The sequence below is a fragment of the Gobio gobio genome (assembly GCF_949357685.1).
Source record: "Gobio gobio genome assembly, chromosome: 4".
Taxonomy (NCBI): Eukaryota; Metazoa; Chordata; class Actinopteri; order Cypriniformes; family Gobionidae; genus Gobio; species Gobio gobio.
In genome coordinates, this window is record NC_137100.1 from 33,470,052 (window position 1) to 33,486,175 (window position 16,124).

The following is a 16,124-nucleotide window of genomic DNA, read 5'->3' on the forward strand; positions in this document are numbered from 1 at the left end:
GGTGTGGTAACCGTAGTATAAGCGGAATAATTGACTCCGGGGCGTTCAATTATTAGAATAATAATGCACACCGAGGTGTAACGGCCACTCCGCTTCGCGTCGTGACCGCATCACCACCTCGGGTGTGCATTATTGTTCTAATAACGTCGTCAATTATTCCTTACAAATTGCAGAGACTGAGACAATTGAAATTCGCCAATTTACTGCTTACTTTTTCATGAATAATAGGCCTATTACTAAATTAGGAAAGATAAATCAGAATATCACAGCGAAGTGGGACAGCTTGCGAAACCAATGGGTTTGTACATATAGTTTTACAGGACGTATGCAAAATTTTAGGATCCATAAAAACAATTAGTACAGTAAAATGTTCGGGCATATAGCAACAATCTTTAACGTAAGCCTTGAACATGCAGTCAAGCCAGTCACAGTTTGACATGGCCGAGAACATATTCAGATCATTCAAACCAAAAAAAAAGTTATTCGTTCTGGTTTCAGAGTTGAATAACATCAAATCGATCATGAACAGCAAATAGCTACAATTGAAGTTGAAAACAAGATGTTCTTGTATACTCAGAGACCACAGTAAGATCCTGGTAGGCGACGGCCGTGGCCGTGTGTTCAGCTGGTCCGTCAGTGATCAACCAGGACGCTCTACTGCAGATCACTGGGTGAAGGATGAACAGGTGGACAGCTGCTCCGGATGCACAGTGCGTTTCTCCCTCACTGAAAGACGCCACCACTGCAGAAACTGTGGCCAGGTCTTCTGCCAGAAGTAAGACAGATTATTTGTGGTTTAGTATTTATAATATATGATCAAAATATATTTTATGTGTTATTTTTTGATATTACATTATATTATATGAATTATATTATTTATTTTTTATACCAATTGGGAAACGGGAAACGACCACTGTAACTGTGTTTTGTTTTTTCTTTGGGATTGTTTTATGTTTTGTTTTGTTTTGTTTTGTTTTGTTTTGTTTTGTTTATATGCGTTTTAGAAATTCTATGTTAAATAGTCTTTAAAATGTCTTGATAATTAAAATGACTAAATCATTTTCAGCTGGTTTTCAGTGTTTCACAATTTGTTGCTCGTTCCCTCAGGTGCAGTCGCTTTCAGTCTGAGATCAAACGGCTGAAAATCTCCTCTCCTGTGCGTGTGTGTCAGAACTGTTACTACAACCTGCAGCATGAGCGGGGCTCTGAAGAAAGCCCGAGAAACTAGATCACCCTCACCCTGCATCACATGCCCAAAGCTCAAAACACCCTCAAAAAACCCATTTCACAGCTCCCCGTGCAAAATCCCATTGGTAAATCACTGACGTAGACCAAAATGGGGCTCACTAATGCTCATAATTTCATATATTGCAGAAGTGTGAACATTAAAGAGAAACGATTGCTAGTTTACTTTTCCATTCATGCATTTTCTTTTGCAGTTTGCGCCGTCATCTCATTGGCATCATCCACAAAGTCAGCAATGTTTAGATTTTAGAAAACCAATGCGTATAAAACGCTTCCTGATGAAACGAGATGACATTTGTTTATATTGTAAATACTTAACAATGGCATTTTTAACTAGATACAGTGAAACAAAAAGTCATTATTAAGAGAGAAAAGAAAAAATGAAAACAACACATTGCTTGTAATATAGTATTACAGTATGTTAAAAATCACTCTTGGCTTTAAAAGAACAAAAATGTGAGTGTGTGTGTGTAGTCGATGTCACAAGTCACAGCATCCCAGCGGGAATAATATTGGGGACTATGAATGTTGATAAATGTTTGTGGGTTGACATTACTAGCTTGTCTAGTTATGCAAATGCTTAATTATGATGTTCATTTTATATGTTCTGTTGAAGTGTTGCCCACAGTATCAGCCAGTTGCAATTGACTTGAGTTTTTTTGTTTGTTTATATTTTGTTGCCAAACTGCCTTGATTTGTAACTACTATCATATATTTTAATAGTAGATCAGTGAAAGTATGTACATTTTGAATTTAAAATCAAAGACTGATGATTTTTACCACTTTAAATCATGTTTTTTTTTGGTTTGTTTTTTTAATGACAGGATTCGTTGAAATGTTTTAAACCTTTTTATATACGTTTCAAAGACAGAACGTCACTTGATGGACTATATTATAAAATATGTTTCAGAAGTGTAGAGAGTTAATACTTGTTTTAATATTGGATGTTTTTCTTCTCTGACAGTCCTTAATGCAATTCTTTATCTGCTATTCTTAACTAATAGGAATTTGATGACTTAAATGTTACTTTCTTTGTGTCACTAGTTTTGTTTTTTACTTTTTCACTATTCTTATTCCTAACATTTCAATTTTAACCGTTTGCGATGTTGCACCAGTTTAAACGTCTGTAGATGATCAAAAGCAATAGTTACTGATGTTTTAACTCCATATACATTTGATGAAAGACTGTAGCTTGAAAGTCGTCATGTGTAGAGAAAAAGGGATTTAACACTTTTTGAAGGACTGGAAGCCTAGTTTCTCCGTACCTTAGGTAAGACTATGAAATAATAGGTTTGTTGTTTCATCCGTTATTTTTTTTTGTTTTGTTTTTTGATACTGTGGGCAATACCAATCAAAAGTGCTGCTTTGATTAATGGAGAGAATTTCTTTCTCTTTCTTTCTTTAAACTGTCTGACACAACTTTAAAAAGATGACAAATGTTACCGTTGCAGTTGTTTTATTCACTGTTGTATGATTTCCGTACAGCCTAATATGCACTCGTTATAGTTGAATTATTCTATATTAATGTACTGTAATTCAGTGTGCAATCGAAACATCACAAAGCTGTTGGGATTTTGCTGTCGACAAGCAGCTCAAAGATCAAACGGCTATATCAATCTGAAATTATTTTTGCACCTTGACAAGTAGATGAGACAAAGACATGGAGTAATCACTGTTTTATCAGATGCATTTTTATGTTGTGGGCTATTATTTTGAAAGGGTGCATTTCTTTACAGTGAAATGAACTGTACAAAGTATTTATGCAATTATAAGGTTTTCTTTTTTATGATTGATTTGTTTTTTCTCTCAGCAAGTTTGGTTACTTGTTGCATGTCTAACACAGCTGACTTTCTGTGTCAGTGTATTGTACATGTTTTTGGCATTGTTTTATTAGTTTTTTTTTTCTTTGTTTGGCTCATTTTTATGGCATTATCTAACGAGTCGATCCTGAAGGTTTTGTGCACAGTTTTAGGCGGATATATAGAGAACATGGCCCATGACTGGAATGACTTTTATATTCTATGTATGGATGTTGAGGACTGATCCCAGAACTGATGAAATACACACGGATTGTCCCTGTTTGGTGGTCTTGTGATAGACTGCATTACTACAGTATCTAGTGTGCAAAACTGTGGTAGCTGAATGTTCATTGTATATTTGTGTTGAAAACAATTACATGAACCCCATTCCCCCATAAATAACCCTTATACCTGTTATTATGACGCAATAGATATGGTACTCATACTTTTTAATTTAATTTCAATTAAATACTTGCTGTTTACCACCACCAGTGTCCTCAGATTAGTTTTTGTTTTTTACTTCAAATGCAGTGTATAAATATAAAATCTAGTAGGCCAGGAACTTCGTTATAAATAGGAAGACTTTAGAAAATGTATTCAAATATGGGACACGTGATTTCACACTTTTTAAATAAATAAAAAATGGAATCAAAGCTGTTGAATACATCAAGACAGCATTCATTTTGCTTGGAAACTCAACTACAACAAAGCCCAGTATTAAGTCTCTGAACTGATGAAAGGGCTGAGGTGTTTGTTGACTGGTTTCCAGGAACGATCCATTAGTGGAACATGAATCCTTAAGACTTCTTGCAACATGCATGTTTAAATTTGGGTGTCCAGTAAACCGCGGCACTGTATTGAGAAAGCAAGCAAGTGAGAGACTCTTGTAATCTGACGTGCCAAAACCACACATCGCTATAGCTATGGCACTTTATAATATCCTTTATTACTACAGAGTTAAAAATACGTTTTTAATGTAGGCCTATGTATGAGCTAAAATATAATACAGCATCATGACACTTCTATTTGAACACAAAAATGAATAAAAGTAAACTCAATTACCGTGCCTTGTGTGTACACCATTGATCTAGACAAATGGTAGCACTTGACAATAAGGTTTCATTGGTTAACATTAATTGACTAGTTAACATGAACTAATAATGAACTACACTTCTACAGCATTTATTCATCTTTGTTAATGTTAATTTCAACATTTACTAATAGCCTTCATTATTAAAATCAAAAGTTGTATTCGTTAACATTAATGCACTGTGAAGCAACATGAACAAACTGAACAGCTGTATTTTTATTATCTAGCATTAACAAAGAAGAACAAATACGGTAACAATGGTCAGTTCATGTTAACACATTAACTGTTAACAAATGAGACTATTGTGAAGTACCAGACAATAGTTTATATATCTCTATAGATCAGTGGTGTACTGTACATAAACTCATGATGGTTGACATTGTAATGGATTGGTGACCAGTTTGGGACAACATGAGGGTGAATTTGATGAGAGAATTTGGTAACACTTTATTTTAAAGTGTCCTTGTTGCACGTTACACTTACTATAGTGATAACAGTAAATTATGCATATGATTACATGCAACCCTCATCCAAATCCTACCCTAACCTTATGCAGTTAATTAGCCTAATATTACTCAGTACTTAAATTATATAGCCTATAATTACACTGTAACAACGACACCTTAAAATAGTTACCCGATAATGTTTTAGCTACATGTGGATACATGTAACAGATCTTTCTATTTATGCATGTCGTTTACAGAAGACTTGATCATTTACACATTTTCTTGTATCACATATAAACAAGTTCCACGGACTACTATTCTCATAATAAGATTTGTATATATATATATTTTCTATATCTATATATCTATATCTATATATAGCCTATATATATATATATATATATATATATATATATATATATATATATATATATATATATATATATATATATATATATATATATATAGCCTAGGCCTATATATACAAATCTTATTTTTAGTAATTCAATTCATTCATTCAATGCAATATTTTTTTAGACCTGTAAAAAACCTAAAGGAGGGCTTAATAAATAGGACATTCGCATATTAGAAACTTCCCAAGGATAATTATTAACTTTAATGCGTTAACAATTATAGGAGAGCCAGTATACAGTATAAAAAAAGATTGTGTGAGAGTTTTAGGTTCAGGGTTACAAAAAGAACATTGTGGTGGTGAGGTACTTCACAACGTCCACAGAAACAGACACATTTGGACTGTCGTAAGAGTTTGAGAACTCCAGCCGCAGAGTGGAGCAGTGTTTCCTCTTTATGTTGAGTCACCGAGTGAGTGAGAGAGGTAAAGAGAGACATAGGGAGAGTGAGAGAGGGAAAGAGAGAGAGAGGGGAGGTTGGACTCTCACTTAACTAACAAAACAGCAGCAGATCTGCGGGCATAAACAAATGCACGCAGGTTGTCTGTCCCTCAACCTGCCGCGGGAGACAATTTGATGGTCACAGTCGGTAATATTAACCGGATTACTGAGACTGACACGAACCCCCCTCTGCTTCATTTTAACACGGACCTCCGACGATATCTATGTATCATTTAGACTGAAATAAGCAAAAATGACGGAGCTGAGACGACGAGGAGGAGGAGGAGACCCTGACGGCACGGAAAACATCAGTGACAAGGTAATTTATGCCATGGAGCACACGTTCATTCAGGAGGCTTTATTTCTCTCAGTCGATTGCGAATGACCTTCTAGCTAAGCAGCTAACGAGGAACCAGTCCGACCGCTTCAACCTGAGTAGATATTACACAAAAACAATTCGCTTAAGGTAATTTTAGCATTATATGTGGTGACATTTGTGTTATGGGACTGCCCCTTTAATTTATTTATCTTGCAACTGTCGGTTGCCTCATATGAAGTTGCTGAGGCAAACACGCTGCCAAACCAGAGTCAGTGGCTGTGTCGCAAAACCTAGTGAGCTACCTACCTAGACAGCATTTTTGGTCATCATAGACGCGTCTGGAACTTTCTTAACATTTTGAGCATCAAATGGGTACGTTTGTCAAGCCCACAAATACTGTCTAGGTAGGCAGCTCATTAGGGTTTGAGACACGGTCAGCTGTCAGAGTCAGCTGGTGTGTCATACAGAGCTGTTTAATGTAGCCTAATTTAAATTAGAGTTCAGAAACCATGTATTTAAAAAAAAATAGTTCATCCCAAAACGAAAATGTAATCGCCCTCGTGTAACAAACAAGCATGACTTTTTTTCATGGAACACAAAATAAGTTGGCTGAATGATATCTCGTTCTCCATTCGTTTTCATTGCTTCTTTTCATACAATGAAAGTAAATAAATGGTGATCATCATCATCTTTTTTGTTGAAAGAAATGTGTCAGTTTTGAAAGGAGGTGAGTTAATGAGGACAATTTTCATTTTGTGTGTGAATTATTCCTCTAAGATTAGCCAAGGCATTTGTTGCTAGTTGTTTTGGTTGTTTAAACAATATTTTCTGTATTCTGTTGTATGTCAGAGAAATTGTTTTGCAAAACATTTTATTATGGCAACTGTTTCAAATAACAGTTTTTGTAGGATAGTAAAGTTATGATGCTCTCTTGAGCTAAAAAAAAAACTATTTAGTTTTAGAGTTATATATTTGGTACACTGTAAAATCTAATTAGCATGCAAACCGATTGCCTTAAAAAATCAAGTAAAGTGAAATAGGAATAGTGTGTTGTGCTAACAAATGCTTAGTATAGTTCACTTACACAAAAGTTATAGTAACTAAAAAAGAACTGTAGAGAGTTCTTGATCTTTTACTTTAGATTTACTCTGGACTTAGTATAGCTACCATTGTTGTTACCATTGTTGTGTTTTGCATGCTGAATGCTGAAGTCTGTGTGTGACTCAAGCATGATCAACTGCAAGATATTGTTAGAAATATAGGTGGATTATTTCAACCCAATTAAAAGTTTCACAAGATGTTTATGACGTAAGCATTAGAAATAAAATTGTAAACAACCATTATACGACATGAAGGGAAGATTTACATTGGATGCTTTTAAAAGGTGTCTTAATTTCTGACTAAATCATTAACTATAGTTAATTATTCAGTCAGAAGTTTGATCAACTTTTAAAACCTATTTATTACTTATCTTCCTGTGATTACTGTGATTTCTTGTTGCATCACTGCATCGATAGGAAGAGTTACAATAATATGAATGTTCCAAGTGCCCAACCAAAGGGAACACTGATCACCATAATGGTTAGGTTTTTTAATGCTTGACAAAATGGCACTCAAACCAATCAATTAATCTTAACTTGGGTTTTCTGAGTAAACAAAGCATAGTATGTGAATAGTACATATTACTAGATCTTTACAATTAAATTAAGACATTAAAGGTGAACTATGTAGGATTTTTGCAGTAAAATATCCAGAAACCACTAGGCCAGTGTTATATATTTTGTTCAGTTGAGTACTTAGAATATCCCAAATGTTTCCAACTATTTGTAAATCGTGAGAAATTGCTATTTTAACCGAGGAACCGGGACGTGTGGGATATGCGTGTGAGGGAGTCGCCTGTCGATTGCGTCATATCTGCGTCACCCTTGGTTTCCGGTTTTATTCAGTGAAACACTTTACTCTCACTGCAGTGTGAACAAGTGTCATAGCAGCCGCCGAGCGAACGTCATAACTTCCTTTTCAACACACTCAGATATATCTAATACGATAAACAGAGTTGCGTTACCTCAAACTCATGACTGGAAAAGAGGAAGTGGCGCCGGCAACCGTGTCATAATAAAAGTCCCGCCGGCGACTATGCCATAATAACAGTCCTGCTCTTCAATCGCTCCTGCGGCCTTGCTCAGCTCCACAACACTCGGTCCTGCTCTGCTTCACTACAGTAACGTTAATAATCGCATCCATGAACATGATTTCTGCCCGAGTCCTATCCTGACTGTTTTCCACCGGCTGTGAGGTAAAGACTACATGTCCCAAGAGTCTGCGCTCAAACGTGCCGTCATCAAACTACGCCTTTGTTTTGAACAGGCGACCTCTAGTGGACGGAAAAGTTACATAGTGTAGCTTTAAGTAAAGTTAACTAAAAAGTGTTAGTTAGAATCACTGTTGGATTTTACAGTGTACATGTGCTGGTCATATAATTAGAATATCATCAAAAAGTTGATTTATTTCACTAATTCCATTCAAAAAGTGAAACTTGTATATTATATTCATTCATTACACACAGACTGATATATTTCAAATTTTTATTTCTTTTAATTTAGATAATTATAACTGACAACTAAGGAAAATCCCAAATTCTGTATCTATATAATATAGTGTAATATAGTAATATAGTGAAAATATTGAAGACACCTGGTGCCACACTCTAATCAGCTAATTAACTCAGAACACCTGCAAAGGCCTTTAATTGGTCTCTCAGTCTAGTTCTGTAGGCTACACAATCATGGGGAAGACTGCTGTCAAGTCAGTTGTCCAAAAGACGACCATTGACACCTTGCACAAGGAGGGCTAGACACAAAAGGTCATTGCAAGAGAGGCTGGCTGTTCACAGAGTTCTGTGTCCAAGCACATTAATAGAGAGGCGAAGGGAAGGAAAAGATGTGGTAGAAAAAAAGTGTACAAGCAATAGGGATAACAGCACCCTGGAGAGGATTGTGAAACAAAATCCATTCAAAAATGTGGGGGAGATCCACAAAGAGTGGACTGCAGCTGGAGTCAGTGCTTCAAGAACCACTACGCACAGACGTATGCAAGACATGGGTTTCAGCTGTCGCATTCCTTGTGTCAAGCCACTCTTGAACAACAGACAGTGTCAGAAGCACCTCGCCAGGGCTAAAGACAAAAAGGACTGGACTGCTGCTGAGTGGTCCAAAGTTATGTTCTCTGATGAAAGTAAATTTTGCATTTCCTTTGGAAATCAGGGTCCCAGAGTCTGGAGGAAGAGAGGAGAGGCACACAATCCAAGTCCAGTGTAAAGTTTCCACAGTCAGTGATGGTTTGGGGTGCCATGTCATCTGCTGGTGTTGGTCCACTGTGAGCACCTTTTCTGAGGTCCAATGTCAACGCAGCCGTATACATGGAAGTTTTAGAGCACTTCATGCTTCCTGCTGCTGACCAACTTTATGGAGATGCAGATTTCCTTTTCCAACAGGACTTGGCACCTGCACACAGTGCCAAAGCAACCAGTACCTGGTTTAAGGACCATGGTATCCCTGTTCTTAATTGGCCAGCAAACTAGCCTGACCTAAACCCCATAGAAAATCTATGGGGTATTGTGAAGAGGAAGATGCGATATGCCAGACTCAACAATGCAGAAGAGCTGAAGGCCACTATCAGAGCAACCTGGGCTCTCATAACACCTGAGCAATGCCACAGACTGATCGACTCCATGCCACGCCGCATTGCTGCAATAATTCAGGCAAAAGGAGCCCTAACTAAGTATTGAGTGCTGTACATGCTCATACTTTTCATGTTCATACTTTTCAGTTGGCCAAGATTTCTAAAAATCATTTCTTTGTATTGGTCTTAAGTAATATTCTAATTTTCTGAGATACTGGATTTGGGATTTTCCTTAGTTGTCAGTTATAATCATCAAAATTAAAAGAAATAAACATTTGAAATATATCAGTCTGTGTGTAATGAATTAATATAATATACAAGTTTCACTTTTTTAATGGAATTAGTGAAATTAATCAACTTTTTGATGATTTTCTAATTATATGACCAGCACCTGTATATTGGGAAATATTTATTTAAGAGCTGAAAGATACGTTTTGAGTCAGCTCTGTGTTGGTGAAGTGTAATTTAGTAGGTTTTATGAGTTAAGAAATTATTGAATAACACGCATGTTCTTTAGTTCAAATTGTGAGTTCAAAGTCAGTGTTCAGTGTTTTGTTATCAGTTATCAATTCCTTAGTTTTTTTATGAATACCCTATAGACAAATCATATGCTTAGCTTTAAGGCTATCAAACACAGAATCTATTTACAATCTATTTAGTCTTGTGCAATGGTGTATATATGGGATTGGCTAGAGCCATTTCCTCTTCCCTGAAAATGATGTAGTGATGATGTTAGCTGAGCGTTGGGGTAGCTCATATGTGACAACAAATCACTTGGCCACAGTTTGGAAGAGTTAAGAAGTGAGTAACTCAGCAGCCATCCTGGAAATGGATGATTTGAACTCATGACTCCGTAATTACAGTTACAAATGTTTTTAGTCACAGACAAGGCTTTAGAAGGAGATCTGTGTGTGAAGGCTTCCTGTCATGTCTATGTAATCTTGAACTGTCTTATGTAGACCATATACCGTTTCTCATGATAGTTATATTATAGGACTAAGAACATTGTTGGTTTTCAACCCAAAATTTCCCATAAGAGAACCAAATGTAATTATTTAAATTATGTCAATAACATTATTTACAAGTATAAAGTTACTATTTTACTTCGTCTGGAAACAAGAGTTGTATTTTCTTTAAATGTTGTGACCAAAACTGGAGACTTCTGCATATTCAGTGTCGATTATGCATAAAATATTTTGAGCTTTTGTTTATTCACAAATATTTCTGCAAGGGCAACTGGTTTATCCTTTATATAGAAATAAATGCCGCAGATTTAGTCAGAGGCCCTGTTTACACCATAAACGGTATAAAACAATGAATGTAGTGTCTGTGACATCACCCGCAGGTTTCTGAAGAGCATTTTTGAAGCCCAAAGTGGCAGCTGAGACTCTTGGCTAATGCCTGGCTCACACTACAGGAGTTTTAAAATCCTATCCGATTGTAAAATCTGGTTGCAGCACACACTTCAGGAGAATCTTTGCAGATTTTCTTCCCTCAAATCTTAAACATGCTCACACTACAAGATTTGAAATTCGTGAAGCATCACACACTACAAAATGTTATTAAGATTATCGTGCCAGAGGAAGCGCGTCACGTGATCTACGCAGCAGATCGGAATCGGGGAAAATGGATACTGTAAACCGAAAACTTGCTCTATCAATAATGATCGCTTGTTGTGAAAAAAAAAAACAAAAGCGTAAGAATAAACGAGTGTGGATGAGAAAAGGTGGGAGGAGCTGAGGTGCCTGGTTGCTGAAATCACACTCACCTAGCTCGACAATAGGGGCAATCCAGCTGTCACTCAAGTGGCTATGACCTTAATTAAGCAGAAATTTAATTATTTGATATAATTTAAACGGATGAGTTATGTCTCTAGCAGCCAGTCAATGAATTGCAGTTTAAGTCACTTCCGTGTTGGATTCAAGAGAGAGACCGGAAGGTTGCTGCTTGGTTTACACCTGGTATTAAGATGCGTTTTGGTCGATCAGATCATTAGTGGACAGCGATAAATACAGGTGTAAACGGGGTCTAAAACGTTTTGAGCTTGTTCGTTGTTCACTTTCACAGGGTTCCTAAGGGGTTTGGAAAAGTATGGAATTTGATTTGAGTAATTTCCAGGTCTGGAAAAGTATGGAAAAAATAAATCAAGAGTATGGAAAAATATTTATGTTTCCAGACTATTGTCCCTATTTCATTTTCTAAATATAAAATTAAGGATTTCTAAATGTATATAATAAATATATACACAATCGTTTTTTTCAATGAATGAAAAACTAGCTATGGCAGTAAAGGTCAGACCTGTGTGTTCCTTCCTTTTCACAGTTCAACAGTGGTTAACACAGCACTTTGTAGTTTGAGAAAGCAAGTTGGGTTTGAGGATAAAACAGAGTCGATAGTGGAGTCCTTAAAGGAATAGTACACCCAAAATGAAAACTTGTCATTTATTTACCCCCATGTCTTTCAAAACCATAAGACTTTATTATATTAACATTTTTAATATTTTAAATCTGAGAGATTTCAGTCCCTTTATTAAATGACTTGTTCACCCCAAAATGAAAATGTCCTAATCATTTACTCACCTCAATGCCATCCAAGATATCCATGACTTACTTTCTTCAGTGAAAGATAAATTAAGTTTTTGAGCAACCAACTGAGTTGGTTGCCATTTTGGATGGCATTGGGGTGAGTAAATGATTAGGACATTTTCATTTTGAGGTGAACTAATCCTTTAAATATCTTCATGTGTCCAAGATTTCCAAGATTGACAAAAGTCTTATTAGTTTAGAATGACATGAGGGTAAGTAAATTATGATAGAAATAAAATTTTTGGGTTAATTAATAACCCTTTAAAAAAATTGTGACTGATTTAGCATTTTGATCGTTAAGGTCACAAAAGGCACAATTTTAATATAGGATTTCTAAATATTAGATAGCCTACATAGAGGTTTTGACTCAGAGTGTAACATACTTGTCGGTGCCGATAGCATTGTGGGTAAGTGCGTCGCCATGTAGTGCTGTTGTGCTTCGGGAGACCCGAGTTCGAGTCCTGCCTCATGGACTTTTCCCAATCCCGCCCCCCTCTCTCTCCCTCCTTACTTCCTGTCTAGCTACTTTCCTATCCCAATAAAAGGCAAAAACGCCAATACTAAATCTTTAGAATGTAACACTTTTTAGCAGTTGAATTTGAAAACATTTTATCAGAACAAATTAAATATGGTCGGAAAAATCTGTAGGAAGTCTGGAAATTCGAGTCTGGAAAAGTATGGAATTTTGAAATGAAAATTGTGTAGGAACCCTGCTTTCAACTACTCCCAGAGGTAGTCGAAAACGCATTTGACCTGATTGCTTTTGTAGTGTAGATGCTCATGTGGTCAAATGTGTTTAAAAAGCCACAAAAGACCACCTACTCTCCACCTACTGACCTAACGTGTAAACATTATTGAAAAGCGCAAAGTTACAGTACTGTGAAAAGTTTTAGGCACATGTAAAAATGTTGTAAATTGAGAATGCTTTCAAAAATATTAATTAGTAGATTTTATTTATCAATTAACTCTAAATCAAATATGTGACCACCCTTTGCGTTTAAAACAGCTTTTGTCTTATAGCACTTGCACATTGTTTTTCAGGTAGCTTTGCAGGTTGGTTTCTTCAAGCATCTTAGACATGTTTCTGCAGTTCTTCTGGATTTAGTCTGTCTCAGTTTTTTCTGTTTCTTCCTGTAATCCCAGATGGACTTGATGATGGTGAGATCAGATCATACCGGCTGTTGTCAGACTCCTTGTGCATACAAAAATGTCACTGGTTTATTACAATTAATGGCAAAAAGAATGTTTACAAATGTAAACTGATATTTCCTACTGATACACTACAGCAAAATATATAAATAAGGCTAAAACAATTTTTAAATACCCAAGACTTTTGCACAGCACTGTGTATTTAATATATGTATACTTATTTAATATTTATTAATAATAAAATAAACATGAAGTATTTAAATGAATAAAATAAGCATTACATTATTTAAGGTTAGTTCACCCAAAAATGAAAATTCTGTCATTAATTACTCACCCTCATGTCGTTCCAAACCTGTTAGACCTTCGTTCATCTTCAGAACACAAATGAAGATATTTTTGATGAAATCTGAGAGCTCTCTGACCCCTCCACCATATACACCTATTTAATAAACACTTTCAAGGTCCAGAAAGGTAGTAAATACATTGTTAAAATCCTCCATGTGACTACAGTGGTTCAACCTTAATTTTATGAAGCGACGAGAATACTTTTTGTTTGCAAAAACAAACAAAAATAGCAACTTTATTCAACAATTTCTCAAAGAGTTGAACTAGAAAACACTGCACTGTTTACACTACGTCAACAGTGTAAGAGTCTGACACAGGCGAGAAGAAATTGTTGAATAAAGTATTTCTGTTTTTTCGCACAAAAAGTATTCTCGTCACTTGAAAGTGTTAATTAAATATAGCTGTCTATGGGGGGGTCAGAGAGCTCTCGGATTTCATCAAAAATATCTTCATTTGTGTTCTGAAGAAAGTCTTACGGGTTTGGAACGATATGAGGGTGAGTAATTAATGACAGAATTTTCATTTTTGAGTGAACTAACCCTTTAAATTAATTCCATAAAAGGATACAGTTATTACTTTACTTTGGAAACAAGTGACCAAGACTCTGGAGACTTCAGCATATTCAGTGTTGATTATGCATAAAATATTTTGAGCTTTTGTTTATTCACAAATAATTCTGCAAGGGCAACTGGTTTATCCTTTTATGGTAATAAATGCTGCAGATTTAGTCGGAGAAACACAAAGGCTCTGAAAGAACATTGTGTTTTTGTCCTGGAGACCACTGACCTTATAAGACTAACGCTGATGTCACACAGGCCGAGCTTTGCCTGTCCATCTAGAGCCCCTCAGCCAGTTCTCTCAAGGTCAGTCTCTTTCCATCACTCAAAGTAACTAGCAGAATTTACAGCCCTTCACTTTCACTTAGAGCTGAGTCTCATGGTTTTCAGTTAATATCTTGTTTTCTTTTCCCATAACTAAGAGAAGCTTCATTAGCCTGAGTCTCTCTGGGCTTTAGCATGGTGCTCTGCTCAATGTACCACCTCAGCAGTGTTTGGAGTTCAGTGGACTGGACCGTCATAACCTCTGTGCAGCACGTCCTCCAGCCTGGCTTCTGCCATAGATTGCCTCTCTTCTCGTGATCTTGTCCTACTTCTGCAATTTACCATAGAAAGCTACTGCACTGTTAATTAAAAAAAACGCTAATATTTCACAAGTTATTTTACAGTACAGCGATATGGCAAAATATATCGCAATTTATTTTCAGGAAAATCACGATTCAAAAAATGTAGTCTTACAAGCTCACAAAATATAAAAGAAAAAAGAATGACCGACTATTTAGGCCAAAATAGGGGCGGGTGAAGATTACATTTATTTTTCATTATTTTATATTTGTTATTAAAATACGAACAAAGATGCACATTACAAATACAGTATAATATACAAATGAAATAAATGGTGCTTTATTTTATTTTTTATTTTACAGTAGTATTCAAGTAAGAAATTGAATAAACAAATGTAAAAATAAAACATCTCTGTATAAATGATATATATACACTGATTCTTATTAAAGCTACTGAAGTTATTCAGTGGAGAGCAGTGAGTGATTTTCTCTTTGTCTGTTGTTGCTTGATTAAGATTAGTCAAGGGGTTGACCTGCAATCAACGAGGACGTTTGACTAACATGTAACACAATTACAGTTTGTTTTGTTCCGCGTCATTAGGGGCGTGAAAATGTCGATGTCCCTGCAATAACAGACCGTGCATCTATAAATTATTCATTCAAGAACGTTGTGCATGTTAACTGCAACAATGGAGCCGTGAACTTCACATACTTTTGAAATTCAAGCCCTTTAGTTGATCCTGGTGAGCATTCATTGTCACAGTTGTAAACACGACAGCGTTCTACTTCCACAAGGTGGTTTGGCGCCATAGAATTTGTTTCCAGGCGGACCGTTAAAGAACGCAACACACACGTCTCGCGGGCGTCCTGTAGAATTCAACCAATCACATGAAACTCCTGAAGTGTTTCCAGAAAAGTGTGCCGATAGATGTTCAGCCAGTGGACCATGGGCGACTAGATTAACACTAATGACAAGCGGCAGCAGGTTTATTAGGCTACTGTCACTTTAAGTCCTTATGCACAGATCTAATATAGACACACATCCGCTTTTATCCCAGCTGTTTAAACAGCTGGCACTAGTGTATCGATTAGGGCTGTGTATCGGCACCAAAGTCACGTTACGATACAAAGGCCACGATACAATACAAATCACGTTACGGGTCAGTACCAAATTAAAATTCTCTACAGAATTTAGTATAACAGCTGTTTATTGAACGCTGCATATAGGGCTGTTGCTAACTATAGGCAGAGTAGGCAGTTGACCAGGATCTCTGCAGTATGAACAGCAGAAGGTAATTAAAAACAATAGTGCAGATACAATAGAAATATACAAATTAAATAAACAATGTTTTAGGTTTTTCGTGTAAATCTATGTAATGGTATTGTATTCAGCTAATAGCCAATTTGAGAAACTGAATATAAATCAACCATTTAGCCGTAGCTGACCCATAGCTCCAAGTATAGGCCTACTTTACTTGTTTGTTTTTCGATACA

General features: G+C 36.2%; 2 protein-coding genes across 3 annotated transcripts in view; both read left to right on the forward strand.

Annotated features, from left to right (window-relative positions):
• The window catches only part of wdfy3 (WD repeat and FYVE domain containing 3), an 89,283-nt gene extending 85,582 nt beyond the window's left edge, over positions 1–3,701 (forward strand). The window contains 2 exon segments of the mRNA XM_079815135.1: positions 578–775; positions 1,108–3,701. Coding sequence (XP_079671261.1) covers positions 578–775; positions 1,108–1,228 — 319 coding nt within the window. The 3' untranslated portion in view covers positions 1,229–3,701.
• A 1,559-nt stretch (positions 3,702–5,260) lies between these two features.
• cds1 (CDP-diacylglycerol synthase (phosphatidate cytidylyltransferase) 1) overlaps positions 5,261–16,124 on the forward strand; it is a 41,166-nt gene continuing 30,302 nt past the window's right edge. For both annotated transcript variants that reach the window (XR_013816373.1, XM_079815138.1), the window contains exon 1: positions 5,261–5,750. Coding sequence is in view for 1 of the 2 variants with exons in the window: in XM_079815138.1 (XP_079671264.1) it covers positions 5,685–5,750 (66 nt within the window). In the remaining variant the exon portion in view is untranslated. The remainder of the gene's footprint in view (positions 5,751–16,124) is intronic.